Source organism: Oryzias latipes, chromosome 14 (assembly GCF_002234675.1).
Source record: "Oryzias latipes chromosome 14, ASM223467v1".
Taxonomy (NCBI): Eukaryota; Metazoa; Chordata; class Actinopteri; order Beloniformes; family Adrianichthyidae; genus Oryzias; species Oryzias latipes.
Window position 1 is genome coordinate 10,445,386 of NC_019872.2, and position 23,222 is coordinate 10,468,607.

The following is a 23,222-nucleotide window of genomic DNA, read 5'->3' on the forward strand; positions in this document are numbered from 1 at the left end:
TGTGACGTCATCATTGGTCGAAGGACCCCGAAGGACCCCGAGAACATTCGGCAACCTGAGAACATCCGGTACCCACAGTGGCCCTGCAACAGACTGGCAACCTTTCCAGGGTGTACCCTGCCTTCACCCAACAGCGGTAGCCCTGTAACCCCGTAAGGCAGGGGTGGTCAAACTCATTTTCACTGAGGGCCACATCAGCATAGTGGCTGTCCTCATAGGGCCAGATATAACTTATACATGTCGTTAAATGTAATGAAAAATAAATGTAACTACTCCTTAATGTTAAATAACTCATTTATTTACCGTATTTTCTGGACTATAAGTCGCCCTTTTTTTCATAGTTTGGCAAGGGGTGCGACTTATACTCCGCAGCGACTTATATTAGAAATAAATTGAAATAAATACATTGTTAACCCTCCTGTTATGTTCATTTGTGAGGAACAGAGATGATGTTCCTGGGTCAATTTGATGTATGAGGTATGTTAAGTGTTAAGAGTATGTTAAGTGACTCAGAGAATCAGCAAACCTTTTTTTACAGTAAGATCTTGAAGGCTAACAACATAATATTCTATTTTCCAATGATTTCATAGATTCAGAAATGCAATAAAAATTACAACTGTTTCTACAAATACAGGATGAAAACAGAGAATTATTTGCCATTGATGAAAGGAATAAATAAATAAGTATGAGAAAGAATTACTGTGAAGTTATGAGATAAACAGTCTGTTGTGTCATATGAGTTTGTGCAAGTTATTATATCTTGGTCTCAGATTTTGTCAAATACATTTCCCGTCAAAATGCGACTTATAGTCCAGTGCGACTTATCTGTGTTTTTTTCTACTTTATAATGCATTTTTGGGCTGGTGCGACTTATACTCAGCAGCGACTTATAGTCTGGAAAATACGGTATTTATTATAACTTTTTAAAGTGACAATTACAGTTGCATAGAAAACATATTTTTGCTTGTTACTCTATCATAAATCCTTTTAAAAAAGTCCTAATTTAAAGTTGCCCAATCCGATATTTCAAGTCAAAATCCCCCTAGAAATGACTAAATACACACCAATTTTTGCTTTTTATTTTAAGAAATTTAAAAACTTTCATGCACTCATAAAATGACATGGCGGGCCACATTTGGCCCTGAGTGTGACACATGAGGGATCAAACGGAATCAGAAAATGGATGAAACTATATCACGAGAAAACAAAGTTTTTTTTATTAAAGTTCATAACTGTAGGCTACAGTTAATTACCTTTCCCAAATACATTGAAATTGTAGCTTAAACAATGTTTTTTTTGTGAAAGCTCTCAATTAGTTCAATATTTTACTTATCATTAGTCAGATCTTAATAATACTATTATGCTTTTAAAAGCAAACAAGCAAATCATTGTTACATAAAATGTTTTTAAGTTAGATATGTTTTATCTTTTTAGTAACAGAAATCAAGATAAGCAAAATTGTGTGTAAAGCCTTATTTTTGATCTAATATTCAAATTTTTTTCTGACTTTAAACGTTTCACATTGTATGAGATAATGTGCTCAAGTTTGACCTGGTGAGATTAAACTACATTTGTTAGCAAAGATAACTTTTATTTTTATTTTTTTTAAGGGGACCCTATCGACTGGACAGCCTTGTTGGGTGTCAGGCGTCCAACCTGTTAAAATGACTTCAGCTCAGTTAGGTTTTGCAGAATACTGATTCACTTTTACCACCAGAGAGCAGTAGCATATAAAGAAATCAGAAAGTGTTGCTTCTTTTTTCCTGTAACTAAGTTATGCTGCATTTGATCAATTAAAAATGAATTTGTTTATTTCACTTGAGGCAGAGATACCTCAAGAGACAAATACTAACCCCAAAAATTAATTTAGTTTACCCTTTTTTGTATCAATTCATTTTAACAACCAAAGTACTGTGTTGTACTTCATTTTCCCTTATGGTTCTCAAACATTTAACAGTGAAGATTTTGTTTTATAAATGTAAAAAGACTTATGACTTTCTTAAAATCCTATTTTGATCCATTAAAGAATTGACCTTAACAGTTCAAAACTGCTAAATATTTTCATGCACACAGCTGCAGCAGCCAATAAGCTGCTTTCCAGGCTGAGTGCTTTTTGCTCTTGTAGCAGACTGGCTCCACATTAAAATCATTTCCTTTGTAAAATCACATGAAATAGGAAGCAGGTCTTTAAAGTTCACGGACAAACAAACCACCTTTCTTCTGTCTTCAAACTAAAAGCCTGAGCAGTGTGATTCAACAACAAAGCACTTTTGAAAAGGATAGTCATGAACGAAAAAGCAATTTATCAAAAAACAGATAAAGAGAGAGGGTTGAAAATTGTTTTACTATAAGAGTCAGGCTTCTTCTTGCTTCTCGGGATTGAGGCAAGACCAAAACAATGACAGCTATTTTCTATATTAGCAAAGGTGTTCTGTAATTGATGATAACATTCCTTTATTTTATATCTGACAGCAAAAAGGAAACAAAGACAGTGTTGTCTGTGATGAAACTGAAGTATGGGAGACGCAGGAACAAACTGGGAGCTTCTGCAGACAGTAAACATTAACCTGAATGGCACTTTGTGTAAACTCACACAGTCATTGTGCTGATGATTACAGAGCAGCACTGATGCTAACGTTCCTGTCTTCCTGAATGCCTGCATTTCCACCACTGTAACACGGGAACAAAGACAGACCAGATGTGAATCCTTGTGCGCACTTGTGTGAGTGTTTGTGTACAAATTGCCACGTATAGGTGACTTCCCTTTACATTTCCAGCTGACCTGAGCAAAATGTAATTTCAGGTTGTGGGAGAAACATAACCAGTGGTTTTTGCATGTGCAGGAATTGCTTTCATCTGTGTGTCCCGTCGGGAAGAAACTGTGGAGATAGTGAAGACAGAGCAGAGAGTGACAGGATGCCTGCCTCTTTCATTAGGATTGACTGCAGAAAGCAGAAGTGCAGCAGCTGTGTGATGTATGCAGATGGAAAATCTGTCTGAGACTTTGCTGGTGTTAAACCTGTTCAAAATGTTAAACGTTTTCTGACATTACTTTTTGAATATAGTTTTCCTCGCTGACCGAGGATACACTTGGTAAAAAAAAAGCTGTAACAAGAAGAAGGGAAAACAACACCTAAAAGATATGTATATGAAAGAAAAGAATGACTGCATCATTACAAATGTGTAATGTAATGGTAATTAATGTATTGTTAAATTGAATCTTTGCTCTTGTGTATTATTAGATAACTTTGTTATGTATTCATTATGTCGTTTTTACTTGCTCACTCTTGTCCAGAGCTCAGAGAAAGTTCTGTTGTAGGTTGCAAACAGTGCAGGTCCTTGGGCAAGACCCTTTACACTATTGCTTACCTATTAAGCCATGGTGAAGGGTACACACACACACACACACACGAAAATATATATATCCAAAAAATGATACACACCTAATTCTAGAAAATAATCTTTTTGGTTTGTTTTATTATAAACAAAGTACATTTTATATTGATTTTACATGTCATACATACATTTATCAAATCTAACTCTAATGAACTCAACCCGCATGTTGGTTAGTTGTTTGTGATGATTTACATAACCATCAGAACAGATCTGTACCAGAATCAGCCTTAGTGTGTGTAAACCCTGCCAGACAGTAAGGTGTAAAAGTGTTTTGTCATGGTGTCTGTGTGTGTGTGTGCATGTATAGCATGTTTACACTGCAGTTGGGGTTTAGAATGCTCAAGGATCACCTGTTTTGCTTTGTTTGTAGTTATTTGGGGATTTTTTTTTTTTCAACGGCACTGTAGGCTTTTTATCCCTCTTCATACCCAGAGGCGGTAAAAACTCAGCAGAGCAGGAAGGACAGGTGGTGGTTCAATCCCTGGTTTACTTTGCTTTGTCTGGACGCTTAACAATACATTATGATTACGTCTACCAAAGATTCAGTGAAATACGAATTCCTTAAACGGTCAAATTAAATAAAAAAAGGCTAAATAAGAACTCATTTTGTGATTAAAGGTGAAGAATATTCAAGCAGCTTTAATATGCCAGTTTTATTAACCTTCTTTCAAGTTCTCGATAACTGATGTGTAAAAAAATGTTTTTCTGTGACTGAATAATTCGTTTCGACTTTTTTTCTTTATTATTTGGCGCTTAGCCCATTTCAATCTGATGTTTTTACAAAAGCAGGAGCATATTAAGTGACTTTTTTTTCTCTCTCCACTTTTTGGCATTGATGTCAGGATTTTATGCAAATGCAACAATTTTCCAGAAACCTGACCCTCACCCTGTCATTAGCTGACAGTGGGAATCTTTCAGTGAGCCATTCACACTCAAACACCAAATCTCCAAGCGCTGCCTTATCACAGCAGCACAGCTGCTGAACAGAAGGAACCCCATCTTCTGCAGTGTGTAAATGTGCCAGAAATATGAGGCTGAAGCATCAAAACTTTCCTGTTAAATGATAAAAATCGGCTGCAGATTTTAGCAATTTTTAGTGTTAATGAGTCATATTGGAACAGACCATCACCATCAGATATCTGTATTTGGGGCAGTTGAACTGACCTTTCCTATCTATTTTCTCTGGATTTATTGTGGGAACGGAGCACAGTGGTGTGAAGTTCCAGGTGAAAATGCATGGGAGTCTCTAATTTTGTCAAACTAATCATGATCTTTGTGTCCTTGCTTTGTTCTGCCTCACACGCCCCGTTTGTCCTTACACTTTGGGATTCAGTATAATCTGCTTAATGGATTCCCACAGTGCACATCCAACGTGCATGGATCTGAGTGGCTTCTGTCGTATGAAGGCACAAAAAGATTGTGTTTGTACAAAGAAAGTTAATGACAGATGGAAAAAACCAAGGTTGCCTTTTACTTTGAAATCAAAGGCACTAAAATCCTGTAATCATCTGGCATTTTAATGAAGCTGGTGGAGACTTAAGCACGAAAGGTAATCATAGGAAGTATTTTCTAAACCTTGGGCTGAGTAAACATTTAGAAGAGTCAAGGCTGTCTACTTTGTGAGAAAACATTTTAAATCAGGGTTTTAAGACATTTTACCTTTATAGCAATATCAAATTTATAAAAGGGAATACAAGAAATACATAAAGGTGATCTTAATTACTTTTTTTCAAAATGATTTATTAGTCTGATGCTCATACTGGGTGTGCTTCCACAGTGCTTCAATAAAGTTGTAGATTTTTAGACCTACTTGTCTGTTATTAATGGTTGCCATTGTTGAAGCACTTGACTGGCACAGTTACCAAAGCAACAGCACATTTGGATTTACAGATGCTGATTAAAGTTGCTGTAATAAAGTCAAAGGGCAGAAACACCATCTTTTCAAATGTCATTTTTCATAGTACATAAAAAATAAAATAGACAAATTGTTGCAAACTATTTTAAAGTCCCAGTCCAATAAATATTTTTATCTGTTCTAAGACCATTCGCAGTGGTCTTTTAATTATGATGTTTTTAGCCCTCGTTAGTTATGTTGTTTTTGTTGCCAGAATTATTGCAGCGGAGTAAGCCTGCCCACACATCCCATAACTCTTTTGTTAACACTTTCTTTAGACACAGACCCTCATACCACCAACCAACCAATACCGCTACAACAAAAATTGTGAGCAACATTGGAGCTATCCAAGTCAGTTCTTAGTCAGATGCCAGCTAAGACAATAAAAACCAAAACGTATATGGATCAATGTGTCTGCAAACCTATGCACTGAAATGGAGCGGAGCGGGGAGCTTGTGCCCCGCCGATTGAAAATTTTACGTCACAGCTAAAAATATTTTCCAATGGCATCTTTTCATCTGCACAACAATTTGAATAAAAAAAACCTCAGAAATGCAATTTTACGCTTAATTGTCTTTATATATGCCCTCCATCATGAGAAAAAAATGCCACAAGAATGTGTTAAAACAACAAAAACATTGCAGTGGGCCTTTAAGTGTTGATGAATATTCTTACTTTTAATTAGCCAATCACATGGCAGCAACTCAATACATTTAAGCATGTAGACATGGTCAAGGGGATCTGCTGCAGTTCAAACGAAGCATCAAAATGGAAAGGAAAGGTGATTTAAGCGACTGAACGTGGCTTGGTGTTGGTACCTGATGACTTCTAAGGATTTCAGAAACTGCTGATCCACTTGGACTTTCACCCACAACCATCTCTAGGGTTTACAGAGAACAGTCTGAAAAAAAAGAGAAAATATCCAGTGAGCGGCAGTTCTGTGGGCGGAAATGCCTTGTTGATGCCAGAGGTCAGAGGTGAATGGTCAGACTGGTTCAAGCTAGTAGAAGAGCAACAGTAACTCTAATAACCACTGCTCACAACCAAAGTCTACAGAAAAGCATCTCTGAACACACAACACGTCGAACCTTGAGGCATATGGGCTACAGCAACAGAAGACGACACTGAAGATTGGAAAACAGTTGCTTGGTCTGGAGATTCTGGATTTCTGCTGTGATATTCGGATGGTAGGGTCAGAATTTGACGTCAGCAACATGAAAGAGTGGATCCATCCTGCCTTTTATCAACAGTTCAGTCTGGTGGTGGTGGTATAATGGTGTGGGGGATATTTTCTTGCCACACTTTGGTGCCCCTTAGTACCAACTGAGCAGTGTTACAATGCCACAGCCTACTTGAGTATTGTTGCTGACCATGTTCATCCCTTTATGACCACAGTGTAACCATCTTCTGAAGGCTACTTCCAGCAGGATAACACACCATGTCATAAAGCTGGAATCATCTCAGACTGGTTTCTTGAACATGACAGTGAGTTCACTGGACTCAAATGGTCTTCACAGTCACCAGGTCTCAAGCTAATAGAGAACTTTTGGGATGTGGAATGGGAGATTGGCATTATGGATGAGCAGCCGCCAAATCTGCAGTAATTGGGTGATGCTGTCATGTCAATATGGACCAAACTCCCAGTACTTTGTTGAATCTATGCCACCCATAACAAAGGCAGGCAGTTCTGAAGACAAAAGGGGTTCCAACCTAGAAACTAAGCTCACCTCCTCTCAAAATTGCTTCGACATCAGTAAACACAACCAGAATTTATCTACCGGCGCTCTGGATTATAAAACAAACTGTCGTTTTTGGAAAAAAAAAATGTTTTTAAGTGTGCCTTATGGTGCAGGAAATACAGTAAATACAAACATTTTTACCGTTTGGTATTGGATTGTTTTAGCATATAAGCAGATAATTTGCCTTTCTTACTTTACTTTACTGAAGATTAGTTTTTTTTTTCTTATCTGAGTCATAGCTGCCTCCAAACACAGCTAAAAGAAAGACACAGAAAAATGCATTTATGAATAAGAAATAAGCAGCTAAGAGAGTGGCTGTCTGCAAGAAACAGCAAATAAAGTTATCATAAACCAACAACACATGAAATAATGACAGAGTCTCTTAAATCATTAGTTTTTGTTGTATATTTCTTGTGCTGTGTTTTGTGGTCAGACTATTCTTAAGTTAAGCATTCATATGTATGTACTCAGGAAGAAAAATAAAATCAGAATAAAGAACAAGAATATAACGGGCGACTATTGTTAAATTATAATGATCTGCGTATATTCCTCTTTTTTCTCCAGAAGTGGGGTGACGCTTAATTTTCGTTCCCATCTCCAACTTCAGCAATGAATGGAACAAAAAAAAAAAACATGCAAGTTTTTTATTTTTTCTCTTTCCACGTTAGCTTTGTTCTTGTTTCTGCTCAAACAAATGTCTCAGGCCTCAACAGTTTTGATAGCTGCTTTTTCCATTGATGTATTATTACAACATAATTGTGTTTTCCTATACTTCTTATAGGTCCAATACCCACCAGACAGCCGGCTTGTCAGAAAAATCAATAACTTTCTGCAGTTTTTAATTTAAAAGTGTCACTATTATTCAGCGGATACTGATTTAGCTTTCAATGTGTTGGGGGGTGGCAAAATATCATAAAAATCTGATTCTACAATGTTGTGTTTAGGATAATGATTGCATTGGTAACTGTTTTGTCAAACATAACAAAAGAGGAGCCACAGAGGAGACTTTTACTGCCTTTTCAAAGCCGGCTTTTTGGATGTAAATTATTTTTTTAGTATTTTATAAAAACCTATAAAGGTGAAATGTAAGAACAACTCATTTGGTATGACGGTTTTCGTTGACAAATATAGCATTGTTTTTGTCTTTTTTCTCCCTTTTTCAGGAAAACCCAGACCAGGAGAAAGTAGGTGAGTGATGTGCAGCCTCCAACAAATTCATCTCCTCCTCTTATCCCCTCCTCCTTGTGACTGCCAACATCGCTGTCCACTGGCGACATTTCTGTGGGGAAAAAAAAGCTTCAAAATCCTCCAATATATGCAGAGATGGGCGGCAGCGCTTCCATGCAGCGTTTTCCGAGTGTCTTAAGTTAAAACTCGTGCGTGCTGCTTCTGCTGAGCATGTCCGGCGGAGCGCAGATGGATCACGCCAGTCACCGTGCATGCGTTCCGCTCCATCCCAACACTTTGGGATTTTTATTTTAATGCATTTCTTGTGCAGACACGGGATTTTTTTCTCCAGCAGCACCTCGGCAGGTTGTCAGTGAAGATGTTGCTTCGCGGACTTCTTTTCTTGTGCTTTTCCGTAACAGGTATTGTTCTCGCGCAGCGCGACAGCTCCGGATTATTTTACGCACTCAGATCAGAGCTATCAGAAGATGCGATCTTGGTGGCCAACAACGGATTGCGAGTGCCTTTCGGGAGGTCTGTTTTCATCGACCCTATAAATGATTTGGTGATCCAGACGCAGCCGGGGGACCGGTGCAGCATCACCGTCCTGGATAATGATCCGCTCTCGCAGAGACCGGGACACCTCTCTCCAAAAAAGTTTCCCTGTGATTTCGGTCCCAGAGATGTGACATACTTTCACTACGGCTCCAGAAGTCCAGCTAAAGACAGAGTGAGGCTGCAGCTCAGGTATGACACACAAACTGAAACCATAATCATCCCGTTTATGATGGAGGTTGACGTCCTTTTTACGCAGCTGGAGTTACTCACCAAAAACATGCCTCTCACCGTTGTGAGGCTTCAAGGGATCAGCAATCCCATTGATAAGAAGATTTTAGAGTTTACCTATGACAGAGACTCCTTTAAATGTGAGGTGGGACTCTTTTCCAGCGAGAGCTCACTGCCTAGATATGGAAAACTCCTGGATGGGGGGAAACTTTCCACCATGACAGACTGTGATGAGATCACTCAAGCTGGCATCCGCTATCAGCACACCTTTAACCACAAATCTCCAAATAAGGATTACATTCCCATGGTTGTAGAGCTGCATGATAAGGAGGACAACTTAGTAAAGCAGGAGTGTTTTCATCTCATGGTCCGTATTAAGGAAGGAGAGGAAAACACTCCTCCTAAACCCAGCTTTGCTTCCATGATGATGTTGGAGGTGAGCCAGTTTGTGATGACGGCTGTCACACCTGACATGCTCGCCGCTGAGGATGCAGAGTCAGACCCGGAAGAGCTTATTTTCAACATAACCTCCTCCTTATCTTATGAGGAGGGCTACATAGTCAGTACTGATGACAGGAACCTCCCAATCACATCCTTCTACCAGAGAGACCTGCGTGACCTGAAAATAGCGTATGTGCCACCTTCTCTGGACTCAGACACAGAGAGGATTTTCCAGCTTGAGTTTGAGGTGGTTGACACTGAAGGAGCCGTCTCAGATCCCTTTGCTTTTATGATTGTTGTGAAGCCGATGAACACACTGGCCCCCATTGTGACTCGCAACACAGGCCAGCTGCTGTATGAGGGGCAGTCCCGGCCCCTCATTAGCTCCCACAACTTGGAGATCAGCGATGAGGACAACCTAGATGCTGTCACCATCACAGTTGTGGACGGGCTGCGGCATGGGGACCTCTTAGTTCTCGGTTCACACAGCAAGTTCTTCACATCTGCCGACCTTACAACAGGGATTGTCTTGTACCAGCATGACGGAAGCGACACATATAGCGACAATATTGTCTTTAAAATGACAGATGGGAAAAATGAGGTGGAATTCCTGTTCCCCATCACGATTGTTCCCACTGATGACGAGCCACCGATTATCAATGCCAACACTGGTCTGGTGCTCTTCAGAAATGAAATGGTGCCTTTATCTCCTCACATGCTCAGTGCTGCTGACATAGACTCTGAGGACTCAACCATTAAATTCACCATTGTTCCGCCTTTTTCCACAATTGGCACAGTGCTGCTACGACAGTCGGATGCCCCAGAAGACCCATCTTCGTGGAAATTCAATACAGAAGATGAGGTGTATGAGAAGGAGGTGTCAGAGTGGCTTCAGAAAGACATCATAGATGGAAAGCTGTTTTACAGACACACAGGGCCTCACAGCTCCGGCACGGTCACAGATCAGTTTGTGTTCACTGTTCAGGATGACAACGACCCCCCTAACCTATCAGGCGAAAACTCATTCATTATCCGAGTCTTACCGGTTGATGATGTACCCCCTGAGTTATTCCCTGGTACCACCCTGCAGATGACTGTCGAGGAGTACAAGGTCACCCACTTTAGCAAAGAAGTGTTGCGCTACACCGATTTGGACTCTGAGGACCGTGACCTCAAATACACGGTTATCCAGCCCCCAATGGATACGGATGAAAATAACCCCATTACGTTTGGTTCTTTGGTTTTGACGGACAACCCTGACATTAAAGTGACAGAATTCACACAAGCTCAAGTCAACCACCATAAGCTATCCTATGCCCCCCCAGATGTTGAGTTGGGAATCACAGCCCATGTTGTGCAATTCCGTTACACAGTTGAAGACACAGCTGGAAACAGCGCTGAAGGCGCCTTTACCATCTACCTGCAGCCTGTCAACAACAAGCCCCCCCAGATTACAAACACTGGCTTTGGTGTGTTTGAACGAGGGATGCATATAATCACCCAAGCAGAACTGGATGCTGTAGACCTTGATACAAAAAGTGAGGAAATAACCTTTACTCTGAGCCAGCCCCCTAAGCACGGCCATATTCAGTTTGCATTTTCAGACTTGGATAAAAAAGGAGCTTTCAGACTTGCAGATATCTCAAATGGAAAGATATCGTACATGCATAATGGAGAGGAGACAGTGAATGATGGATTTCTGTTGGATGTCAGTGACGGGATTCATGTGGTAACTGTGACAGTCAAAGTTCACGTAAAGCCAGTTGATGATGAAACTCCAATAGTCACCCTACCCGCGGGAACCGTCGGCTCTCGAATAGATGTGCTGGAAAATGGTGCCACAGAAATCACAACTGATGTGATTCAAGGACATGACGATGACACAGATGACCTCCAGCTGACGTTCATTGTGGAAGATCCTCCATCCTTGGGTGAAATATTGGTCAAAGGATTGCCTGCCACTAGATTTACCCAAGCTGACGTTATTAATGGGGTGGTTGTATATGCACACACTAGTGGGGAGATAGGTCTCAACATCCTGCAAGATGGATTCAATTTGACCCTAACAGACATGTCTGATGATTGGACTGTAGGTGGCAATAAAGTCAGCGGAGTCCATGTTCGAGTCACTATTCTTCCTGTAGATAATCAGGCCCCCCAGGTCGGGATTGGAATACAATTCAGTGTCATTGAAGGAGAGAAATATGCCATCAGCCCAGAACATGTGAATGCTGAAGATAAGGACACCCCATCAGATGATATCCTTTGCACCATCATTGTTCAGCCCACTGCAGGTTACCTGGAAAATATATCTCCTGCCCCAGGCTCAGAAAAGTCAAGGTCAGGAACAGCCATCAGTGCTTTTACCATCAGAGACATCAGGGATGGGAGTATTTACTATGTGCAAAGCATTCACAAAGGAGTAGAGCCTGTGGAGGATAGGTTCACGCTAAGGTGCACAGATGGCATAAACTTTTCTGAAAATCACATCTTCCCAATTGTTATTATCCCTGCAAATGATGAAAAACCAGAGATTTACTTGAGGGAAATCGTCTTAATGGAGGGGATGAACATTGTCATAGACACACCAATTTTAAATGGAGCTGATGTTGACGTTCCATCTGAAGAACTTGTATTTATAATTTCCAAACCTCCCAAACATGGCACAATTTTAAACCAGCTATCCACAGGCTCAGTTCTAGTGACTAATTTCACTTTAGAACAGATCAAAGAAGCCTCAAGTATTATTTATGAACACGATGACTCAGAGGTAAGTGAAGATAGTTTTGAAGTCATTCTGACAGATGGAAAGTACTCTGTGCAGAAAACAGCCATGGTTATGATCATTCCAGTGGATGATGAGACCCCTAGGATGTCTATCAATGATGGCCTTGAAGTAAACATTGGAGAAACAAAAGAGATTAACAACAAAGTGCTGAAAGCAACTGATTTAGATTCAGATGACAGCACACTGTCATTTATCGTTCGTTTTGGGCCAAGTCAAGGTCACCTTCAAAGAAAAACCTCATCTGGGTCTCTGGAGAATGTCACACTCGGCATGAATTTCACACAAGCTGAAATCGATGCTGGTCTTGTGCTTTACACACACAACGGACAAGAGGGGATTCGAGACCTCATCAAATTTGATGTGACCGATGGCATCAATTCACTCATTGATCGTTACTTTTACATCACTGTTGGAAGCATTGACATGGTTTTTCCTGATGTGGTTAGTAAAGGTGTCTCTCTGAAAGAAGGTGGTAGAGTGACTTTGACCACAGACCTTCTCAGCACCTCTGACATCAACAGTCCGGATGAGAACTTGGTCTTCACTGTCACTCGGGCCCCTGTTAGAGGCCATCTGGAGTGCACGGATACTCCTGGGATGCCCATTGTGTTGTTTTCCCAGCTCCAATTGGCTGGAAGTAAGATTTTTTACGTCCACACTTCAGACGATGAGGTCAAAATGGATAGTTTTGAGTTTGAAGTCACCGATGGCTACAACCCGGTTTTCAGAACCTTTAGAATCTCTATAGTTGATGTTGATAACAAGAAACCCGTCTTGACCATAAAAAGTCTAGTTGTGACGGAAGGACAACTTAAGTTGATCACACCATTCGAGCTGAATGCTGAAGACCAGGACACAAACGAGAAGATGATCAGATTTACCGTCACCCAACTGCCAATTCATGGCAAACTTCTGTTCAACAAATCAACACCTGTCGCCAGCTTCACCAAACAAGACCTTAATGAGAATCTCATCAGCTACAAACACGATGGAACTGAATCATCAGAGGACTCTATTTCCTTCACCATCACCGATGGCACACACACAGACTTCTTTGTTTTCCCTGACACAGTTTATGAGACCAGACGCCCTCAAACGATGAAGATCACTATTGTAGCTGTCGATAATGGGGTCCCCCAGATTGTGGTGAACAAAGGTGCGCTCACGCTAAAGATTTTGACCACAGGTCACCTGGGATTACCCATCAGTCCCAAAGTACTGAGGGCAGAAGACAGAGATAGCAGACCGGCGTCACTGCTTTTCCACATCACTACTCAACCCAAACATGGATATGTTGTTAATCTGGGGCATGGAAACAACTCTGTGGACACATTTAGTCAAGGTAAGATGAAAACAAACCCTTCACTAAACTTTAAATGTGTTATCTACATTCTAATATCAAACTTACTATTTCATTCTTTTAATCAGCCTAGGTTTCTTAAACAAATTTGGACAATTTGAAGCAATATTTGTCAAATCGGCTAATTACGGCATTATACATAGAAAATAAATGGTCCTATCAGAGCTGCAAAACACCATTCTGATAGTTTTTAATTACACTTTCTGTGATCTAATAATTACATTTCTTTCAAGTGTGATTTGATACAGAAAACCAGTAAGTTGCAATCAAATGTTCACACTAAGGTTCTTTTGAAATCATACCTTTTCTGCTATATACAGTAAGAGGCACATGCCTGGGAATTTCAGTAGGTAGTATAAGGCTCTGATTTAGATGTACCTAACATATCAAATTATAAATACTCATCCAAAGTCTGAGGCTGATGTTTTGTAGACATTAAAGATAAATAATTGATCGTTCGGCATCTCAGAGGAAATGTTCCCATCTGATGTTCAGTACCAAGCTCTTGTTAAATGAAGCGAAACAAAGGTTGAGGATTGTGTGAAAAGGTTGAAGTGACATTCAAGTTGTGGAACATTCTAAGGTTAAGACAATAATGTTGCCTGAAAAATTTATGGAGGAAAGTAAGACCTTGAAAAAAAGGTCTAACAGACTTGATTATCAACATAAAAAGGAAAGCTTTGCCCACTATTTATGAATTTCAACACATTGTTGAAGGAGTGCCTGTTATGCTTACTGATACAGCAGGGAGAATTGAGACTTAAATGCCTCTGATTGTGGCTTAAAGCGAAGTAATCATCACGCTGAGGCAATTAAAGCAACAAGTAAGGAAATTCACCTTCTTGTGCACCAGCTTGGTGTAAGCACAGACATGGGCTGAGGAGTTGGAGTGAGAAATAGCTCTTAAGCCTGCGGGAGGTAGACACTTCTGACAGTCACTGCTCGACTCCAGCCTTTGAAACAAAAAAAGGGCAAAGATGAGACAAGAGTGCTGAAGGAAGGAGAGGCAAGCGAGTGCAGGAAAGGGGGAAGAGACTGCATGGGAAGTGGAGGGGGTAGTTGACTTGAGAAAACATTGAGGAAAGACTCTTTGGAGGTTGAGTCAGAAGGAGCAAACAGGCTCGTCAGAGGACTCAGTCAGGTGAAAAAGACAACCCTTTTCTCTTTATTTACTCGTCCTGTTTCCAGGGCACATCCCAGGAGGCCTTCTCTTTAAATATTGAATGAACATTGTGCCCTCCATTCACAGTTTTGGCTTTATATTTTGAAGGTCTTCCAGTTCGAGTCTGTGCCACAGACCAGGTCCTTCCACCTACAACACCTACAAAAATCTTTCTGAATACAGAAAACACCCAGGAAAAAAACACTTTATGACAGAAATAGAGGGGCAATAATCAGGGAAAGTGCAGTAGCAGAAGGCCACATGTAGCATGAGAATAAAGTCCCAGCCAGGAGTCAAGGCTTTATACTTTTATGAACTTCCTTCTTGTGACATCTATTATTCAAGGAGGTGGTTTGCAGAGGCCAAGCCCTCTCACACTGTTGATGATTTTTTTTGTCCAGAACTGTAATCGATGTTGGCTGAGAATGTTTTTAAAAAAAGGGTTAAAAAAAAACAAGCACAAGCCTGTAATCCAAAGATGTTAGGGAAACAGATGTGTACTACAATCCTGTGTTTAACATTCCTGCCCCGTCTGTCATTTAAAGAACCATCATCACCTGTTTTTTGAGACTGATGACATGAACAGTTGTTGCTCCCAACATTTCATTAATTTTTATTAAGTGTTTTTGTTAACTCTGAATGTAGCAAAAATGACTTGGGTTGTCTGATGGATTACAGAAGGGTTTTTTTCTGGTGAAAAATTGTTCAAACTGAGTGCTGATAGCAAGGAGAGAGTGTATTGTAGTAGGGACATGCTGCTACTGTGGTTGAAGTGGGACAGCTTCCATCTTTGAAAAGCTATTTGACAGAGAGGAGTGTTTGAACAAGCCATAAAGCAGTAATACAACTTCAAAGTTTCTTTGAGGCTATTTCTGTAGTGAGCATGAAACGTCACATGAAGGGTTTTTAAATCCCCAAATGCAAATCCTGACAAGGACAAATCTGTCCTGCATACAATTTAAAACGCATCCACCAGTTTGTTTTAACTTGTCATCATGCCTGACTTCGCATTGACTTCAGAAAGCAGTCAAAATGGCCGGCATTTGTCTTCTTCAATGAATGAATGTGAAAAATTCGATTTTTATAAAACGGTCTTTTTGTCTTAGTTTTGTATGCATTCCATCTAATTTGTATTGTTTCCAATATATTGCATGATTTTAAGTTAGCAGATGAAAAACTAAAGTTATATTTGTTTTACAGCCGACATTGATGACCTGCACATCTGCTATGTATTGCGGAATGAAGAAAACGCAACATCTGATGTCTTCTATTTCTCTGTCGAGGATAAAGGTGAGCTAAAACCCTTCTCACATTTGCTAAGTCTCATGTTTCCACATCTAATGTTTGTAATGTTGTCACTGTGGCTCAGACAATTCAGTTTTTTGTAAACTTAATAGACTTGAAAGTCAGATGTCAGCCACTTCTTTCCAGCTCAAAAGGATATTAATTATGTAAATTACACCAAGCAGGTTTAATAAACAGATCAGTGAAGTGTAATTGAGTATTTTGCACAGATTTTTTATTTTTCCATTTGGGATTTAAACATGAAATGATCTGTCACTCAAAGCTCTTGTGATGAAAGGCATGTATTCTGAGAAATGTGCAGGTCTATTTTCCATAAATCTTGGCTGCAAATAATGCTATGTTGGATTCATTTACTTGGGAAAGGATAAGATGTCTACCTCATGCAAAACAAAAAACAAAAAAAAGGAAAACAGCCTTCCTGATTGCAATAATAACACACAGCATTTTTTTTACGGTTCAAAGAATAAACGAGATGACCTGTAACGTATGTAAATGTGACAGCAGGACCTGTCAGATTGCATTAACGCTAAATTCTGTAATGCAGCAGTCAAGACTTTCACAGAGCTTATATGTCAGCCCAGCTCTGCTAATGCATTCCTGTTTTTAAGTGGAATGCATCTCTGAACTGAGACAGTAATTTTACTCGAGCTAATTAAATGATGACTACTTGTCAGTCTGGTGTTAGGGTTGGACTGAGGGACAGATTAGAGGTGATGGCATCTTATATATGTATGTATGTATGTATGTATATATATATATATATATATATATATATATATATATATATATATATATATATATATATATATATATATATATATATATATATATATATTTGCAGTTGGGTTGCATCATGGTAGCGCAGTGGTTAGTGCTCTTGCCTAGCAAGAAACAGAACACCAATGTGGGACCTTTCTGTGTGGAGTTTGCATGTTCTCCACCGCCCAGAAACATTATTTATATGTTAATTGGTTACTCTAAATTGTCCATGTGTGTGATTGTGGCCCTGCGACAGACTGGCGAACCGTCCAGGGTGTCCCCTGCCTTCGCCAGCAAGTGGCCGGGATAGGCTCCAGCAGCCCCGTGATCCCGAAAGGGATTAAATGGAGTAGAAGATGAATTGATAAATAGACTTGCAGTTGTTGAAAAAAGTACCAAATGTGTATCACAAGTTTCCATTTTAGAAGAAGTAAATAACTATATTACATTAATATTCTTGATTTTTATTTTCTTTTTGATGAAAACCACAGTTAAAGCCTATGTAAAAGTGGTGCACATTTATGCCAACAATTCCCCACATACACGAGGAATATAAGCACTGAGGGATTGCTGCAGGCGAAAGGGTGGCCAAGCCTCCAGCAGAAGGAGATGTTTGATATTTAGGACCCCAGGCAGCATCTGCAGTAATGAGAGCCCTGAGCGTTGGGGCTGGGCAGACCTCTGAGGGAGCCACTGGTAATTATGCGGCCCTATTACAGGCTCATCTGCAAGGAAAGAGCGTCAGAAGGAACCTTTTCTAACAGGTTAAGACCAGCCGGGGTCTCTATATTTAACTCAAATTGGCTGAAGCGCAGTATCTTTCTCAGGCTTTTGTTTGGCTTTGGGATCATCAGAAACACATGGCAATGAACAATACAAACTGCAGCGGAGATTGAGAAATGACTGGAAACTATTCATAATGAAATTGCTTAAAGATTTTGGCGATTATTTGAAGTGATAACAAAAACTGTTATGTAAAAAAAGAGGTCTTTAAATTTGAAACACAAAAAAGAAAAGAAAGTAATTTAACTCCTATAACTTTTAGAACATTCATGGATTTGGCAAATTAAATGTATTTCTTAATTCAAACCATATACGGTATATATTAATCTGTGTCCATGATCTCTGCATCTACTGCAACAACAGGTAACATTTTACATTTTACATTGTACATTTTATTTTGAGGTATTTCCAGCAGACACTGATCAGCTGCATTTTAATGTTCATAATGACATTGAGTTTTACATAAAAATTGGATTTCTTCAGGCTTTTCTAAAATCTGTGCTTCCATGTATTTCACTGAAATACTTATTTCCCGGAATAATAAAGAGCAAATCAGTAGTTGCTTTAACTCTGTCATTTTGATTTTTTATTTGAAAGTCATAATTTTTACATGGCTGGTTTAGCTCAAGCTGCGCCTTTTGGACAGACGATGTGACATTAAGCTTTAGCTATTTTTTTATTAATATTTAAAGGAAGTTAATTGAGAAAAAGAAGTGAAAAGTAATTTAAAACTAAGTAACTAACTAACTCAGCTGATCTTTATTGTGTAGCAGCGGACCATTTTTTTAATTTTTTTTATTTTATTTTATTTTTTTTAGTTCCTGCTCTTCCCACTGTAAATATGAATACCTAATTGTTAAAGCAGTAGCAGCAGTAGTAATTCGTGCTCACAAACACACACGAGTCAAGCTTCCTCATTAACTTATTTTTATCCTGTTTTTCCGCAAATTCTCATTACACCTGATTCATAATCTATCCATATCTTTCTTGATAAGAAAAAAAACTCTGTCCCAAACTCTGTTTACAAGGTGACCTAAGTAACATTAACATAGAATCCAACAAGGCACACATGGTTCTCACCGCTATATGTATTGCAAAGAAAACTATCCTCCTAAACTGGAAATTTAAAAATAATCTAACATTAATCACTACAGAAACCTCACGTCAGACCATATTAGTTTAGAGATAAAGTCCACTTCCTCTACACATTATCTGTCGACTTCAGACTCTCCCTGGTCCCAGCTGATTAGTCACATCAGCTAGTAGGGGTGGGATGGTGATGGGTTGAGCTGGGTTCTGGCTGGTCCGGTGGGCTGGGGAAGGATTAGGGGGCCTGGCCCCCGGGGTCAAAGATGCATCCACAGCAGAGGGATACAGGAGTTAATTTATTGCATTTATTTTTGGGTTTCTCTGGGCAAAGGGCTTAATTTATTTATTCTCACTTTACTTAATTATTTTACCTATTTTTTAATTATTATTATTATTTGTATTAATTAACTTATTTTATTTATTTATTTATTTTCTCTTTCTTCTTATTTTTTCTGGGGGGGGAGGCCCTGGGAGGGGGAGCGGGGGCGTAGTGCTAGTCCCTTAGAAAGGTCAGGGGTATGAGTGGAGGTGCTGGACCTTCTGCCCCTCAGGTGCGTCGCTGGGCCCCTTCCTTGCTGACTGTCTCTCTGCGCTGGCGCTGTCCCGGTTTCTATTTGCGGCTGGCTGGACTCCCTCTGGTTTCCCAGTCGCCCTGGGAGGTGAGGTGCGTACTGCGGCTGGCTGGGGGCCAGTCGCTCAGGGGGAGCCTTCTTCCCCCGTTGTGCCCATCAGCCTGCTCCTTCCCGCTCCCACCCAAAAAATTTTGCAAACATACACATAGGGCCCTGGGAATCGGACGGGTGAGATATGCTGGCGGGGCTGGCCGGGAGTAACTCTCTTTGGGGCAACGTCGGCACCGGCCCTCCACTTTTACTCGCATATTAGACACCTTGATTCATGTAGGCCCAAGATTCTAGGGTCTGGCGAGGAGGGGTTGAGGAACGTGTTGGGTGAGGGGGCTGTATAGGGTAGTGTTGTGTGGGGGGAGGTAGGGGTGGCGCTGTGGTTGCGTCGTAATCTTTGGGCTACTTGGGTCGGACACCAGGGCTGGCCTGCGGTGACGAGGCTCCGGCTGGGTGGTGGGCTGCTCCTGGGCCCTCTGGGACCTGGCCTCATCCCGGTCCCACCGGGCGCTTGGTGTCCAGCGCCCGGTGACCCCAATGGCTGCTGCTCTGTACGGCGGAGCACGCTTGTCATGTGGCCTGGGGGTCCTGACACTGGGCTCGCCTATGCCTCCCGGTGTCGGATGGGCCCCTGTAGGGGGGCCTCCTCTGCACCTGGCTGACCCCCCTGAATCATTTTAACCATGTAAATATTTTTTTAGAAACTTTAAAGGAGGGTGTTTTGTGGCTGGACTATAAAAAAGAAAAAGCATTTCAGAAAGAGAAAGCAATTTTCAAAAACCAAAACGAGATGTTAAAAAACAAAATACAATGAAAAACTGTAATGGGATATCGCTGATTGGGGAGGACATTTGTACATCATTTCAACTGAAAGTATTTTGGAATGAAGCGATGTTGGATACAATCATCCCTCAGCGATGTCCCATAGTACCAACCTTTTGTGGTTTCTCATTGTGTTTTGTTTTTTAACATTTTATTTAGATTTCTGGAAATTACTTTTGTTTTCCGAAATGTTTTTTGGATTTCTGATATTTTGTTTTGTTTTCTGAAATATATTGCTGTTTTTTAAACATGTGTTTTGTTTTTTTTATTGTCATTTTTATGAGTATTTTGTTAATGAATTTGCACTTCAGGGCCACCATACCTTAAAAAAAGACGCAAATGTATAAGTTCAGGTAGCTGTGACAGATTCAAAGGGGGTGGGGTCAATCTGGGAGGCGTCAATGCCAACCTGCAAATAAAACAAACCAAAAAGAAAAAGAATTAAGACTCAAGCAATGATCAAAGTCAGCAGATATTTCAGGTTTTAGGTCACATCCTTTGAAGGACATGTCTCAGGGGAATCTAACATTTTCTGTAAAACATTGAGCACAGATGAAATTTTACATAGTTGAATTCAGCAAAAAATTTACTTCTTCCCTGGCTTGAGGAGCAAATTCCCTTTGTCTTTATAGAGTGAAGACTTGACTATCACTCACTTCTCTTAAGTCACAGCTCTCCCATTTTCATCCTCTTCATCGCCTTCCTGTCAGTTTGAGATCTTTGTTCTTTGTGATTTATTCATTTCCCTACAATGTGCAACATCTGCGTTCATACTATAGTTTGTCCTTTAGTGTTATTTTTGTCTGTCTGGCAGTCAATCTGTATCCTTTATCCTCTTGAGATTCAGCCTTAAGGTTGCTATCTCATTAATTTCAGTGTGGTGGTTTATTATGACAGGAATCGACTCACTCCCAGTTAACAGTTTCAGGTTTTGCTGCCTTCCGTTATCAATTTGTCAGAGTGCTGATGGATCTCTCATTTGTAAGATGCTATACAATCTGCAATGCTCTCTATTATACACATTTGGTCCTTACCTTGAGTGAAGGAGCGAACCCCCTTCGATTCGGTATTCCCCGAGCTTGACAGATGATGTGTGAAATGTGAACATTGGAGTATGACCAAAGAACCTTCTGATCTTAGGAAAGCAATGAAATCAAATGTTAGGATTTACATTTTTGACATTGTGAATACACTGCACCCAACTATTGGTATCAAATCTGTTTTTTATTTTTATATCATCTAGTCCATTACCCTGTTTTCCTTCTAATTTATAACCTCATCTTCTTATGTAAAATGTATATTCAATGATGAAACAAAACTAAGTTTACCCAAAAAAATCATTCTCACCATAGCAATTTCCTTTAATCTGCTTTTTATTTAGATTTATTTATGAAGGTTCTGCACTTCAAAGCACACCTCATGTACAGTCTTTACTCAGACCACATCTTCATCTTCAAAGTACACAGTGGATAAAAGCTCCTTTTTCTGCTGCTTCAAAGCCACTACTTTCAAACTATTGGCTTAAATGTAGATGCTGTGTAAATAAGTCAAGTCCAGATTTAGCCAGCCCCACTATGGGGTGCAGGCATTGACAGTAATAACAATGGATGAGTAGGTGTGATGTCACCCATAGAGAATCCCTTACCTCCAGCTTTGCAAAATTAGGTCAAATCCCTCACTATTGCCTTCTGATAAGGGCGAAACCAGTCGACATTGTTTGGTCCGAGTCGCTCTGAGTCAACGTATCTGTGACAGTGGCAACAGTAGTTGCCATGGATACGTTGACTCCGAGCAATCGGCTAATCTCAGTTGACTGGTTTCAACATGGCGGCGCCTGTATCACAAAGCAATGCTCCTTCCAATTTGGAAACAAGGGGTTTAGCCGTCGATTGTTTTTACAGTCAATGGGTGCAGGTAGAAAATCGTGGGGAGGGGCCAAGTTTGGGTGTGCTGAGAATTTGGGGTGTCATATGCTTCCTAGCCCTTAAATGCTTAGAAAACCATCCTGTCACCAAAATATTTCTATCTATCTATCTTCTTCTTTAATCTTTTTAATATGACTTGTAAGTGTTTATTGGGCTTGGGACGGGCACAGGACACAGGTTTGTGCCCTGTTGAGGCTGCATTTTTCCTTTTTTTTCTTTTTTTGTCTGTCTATTTGTTCATCTGTCTGCCCATCCATCTTTACATTTTTTTGTCTTATATTTCAGCTTTTGAGAATTTTTTGTTGCTGTTGCTTTTCTGTTTGTTTTTTATTTCTTTTCTGAATTTTTTTTTTTTTTTTTTTGGGGGGGGGGGGGGGGGGGGGTCACCGCATTTGCTTCCCCATGACCACATCCGGCCTTGAAATAATTCAAGTTGAAATGGGTGCTTTGTGGCAGAAACTGGACACATCATCTAACAAACTGCAAGCAGAGAGGAGAACTGAAAAATGAGATGTCCCAAAATGTCCCAAGCTGTATTGCGCTCACGTACCTTTAAAATATTGTATAGAAGGCACAGTGAGAAGCTAGAAATGACATCCCTGCTGAAGTTCTACCTCCTACAGGACAGAAAATGCTTTTGGTTGTCGATCAGCATTCACACATACTGTGCATGCTGCCGCTTCGGCACAGATAAAGGCAAATGTGCTCACAGATGTAGAGTGTCTCACACAAGTACACACAAACACATGGAGGCTGCTTCTCTGTCCCAGAGCGTTCTTGCCTTCAGCTATGCCCAGGGTCAGAAATATCTGTCTTTGCAGGAATCATTGAAAAACCTCAGGATATTAGGTGCAACTCAAAAACTTCAAAGGAGAGAACCCCAGCTGTCACTTTCTTATGGTTTCATGTGCAATGTTGCTTCAGGTGTTTCTGCAGCACAGCCGTGCCTTGTGGCTACAGGATGCAGGCGAGGAAATGATGAAGTTTAAGGTATTAATGTCAGGAAAAATTCCGTTTTGGTGCACTGATAACTTTTCTTCCGGTGAAATGTCAACCTAAATGCCTTAAGAAAAAAAAAGGAGAAACAAACAAGCAACATGCATTCATTGGATTTTACTATTCATTCATTAATTCCTTCTCCATTTTTTAAAGCTCTCAGCAGAGTAGCCAGAACACTTCAGTC

The 23,222-nt window shown here is 40.2% G+C and overlaps 1 protein-coding gene across 1 annotated transcript in view; it reads left to right on the plus strand.

Annotated features, from left to right (window-relative positions):
• The first annotated feature begins 8,055 nt into the window (after nt 1-8,055).
• The window catches only part of frem2 (FRAS1 related extracellular matrix protein 2), a 66,723-nt gene continuing 51,556 nt past the window's right edge, over nt 8,056-23,222 (plus strand). The window contains exons 1-2 of the mRNA XM_004076299.4: nt 8,056-13,553; nt 15,934-16,023. Of these exons, the coding sequence (XP_004076347.2) occupies nt 8,576-13,553; nt 15,934-16,023 (5,068 nt within the window). The 5' untranslated portion in view covers nt 8,056-8,575. The remainder of the gene's footprint in view (nt 13,554-15,933; nt 16,024-23,222) is intronic.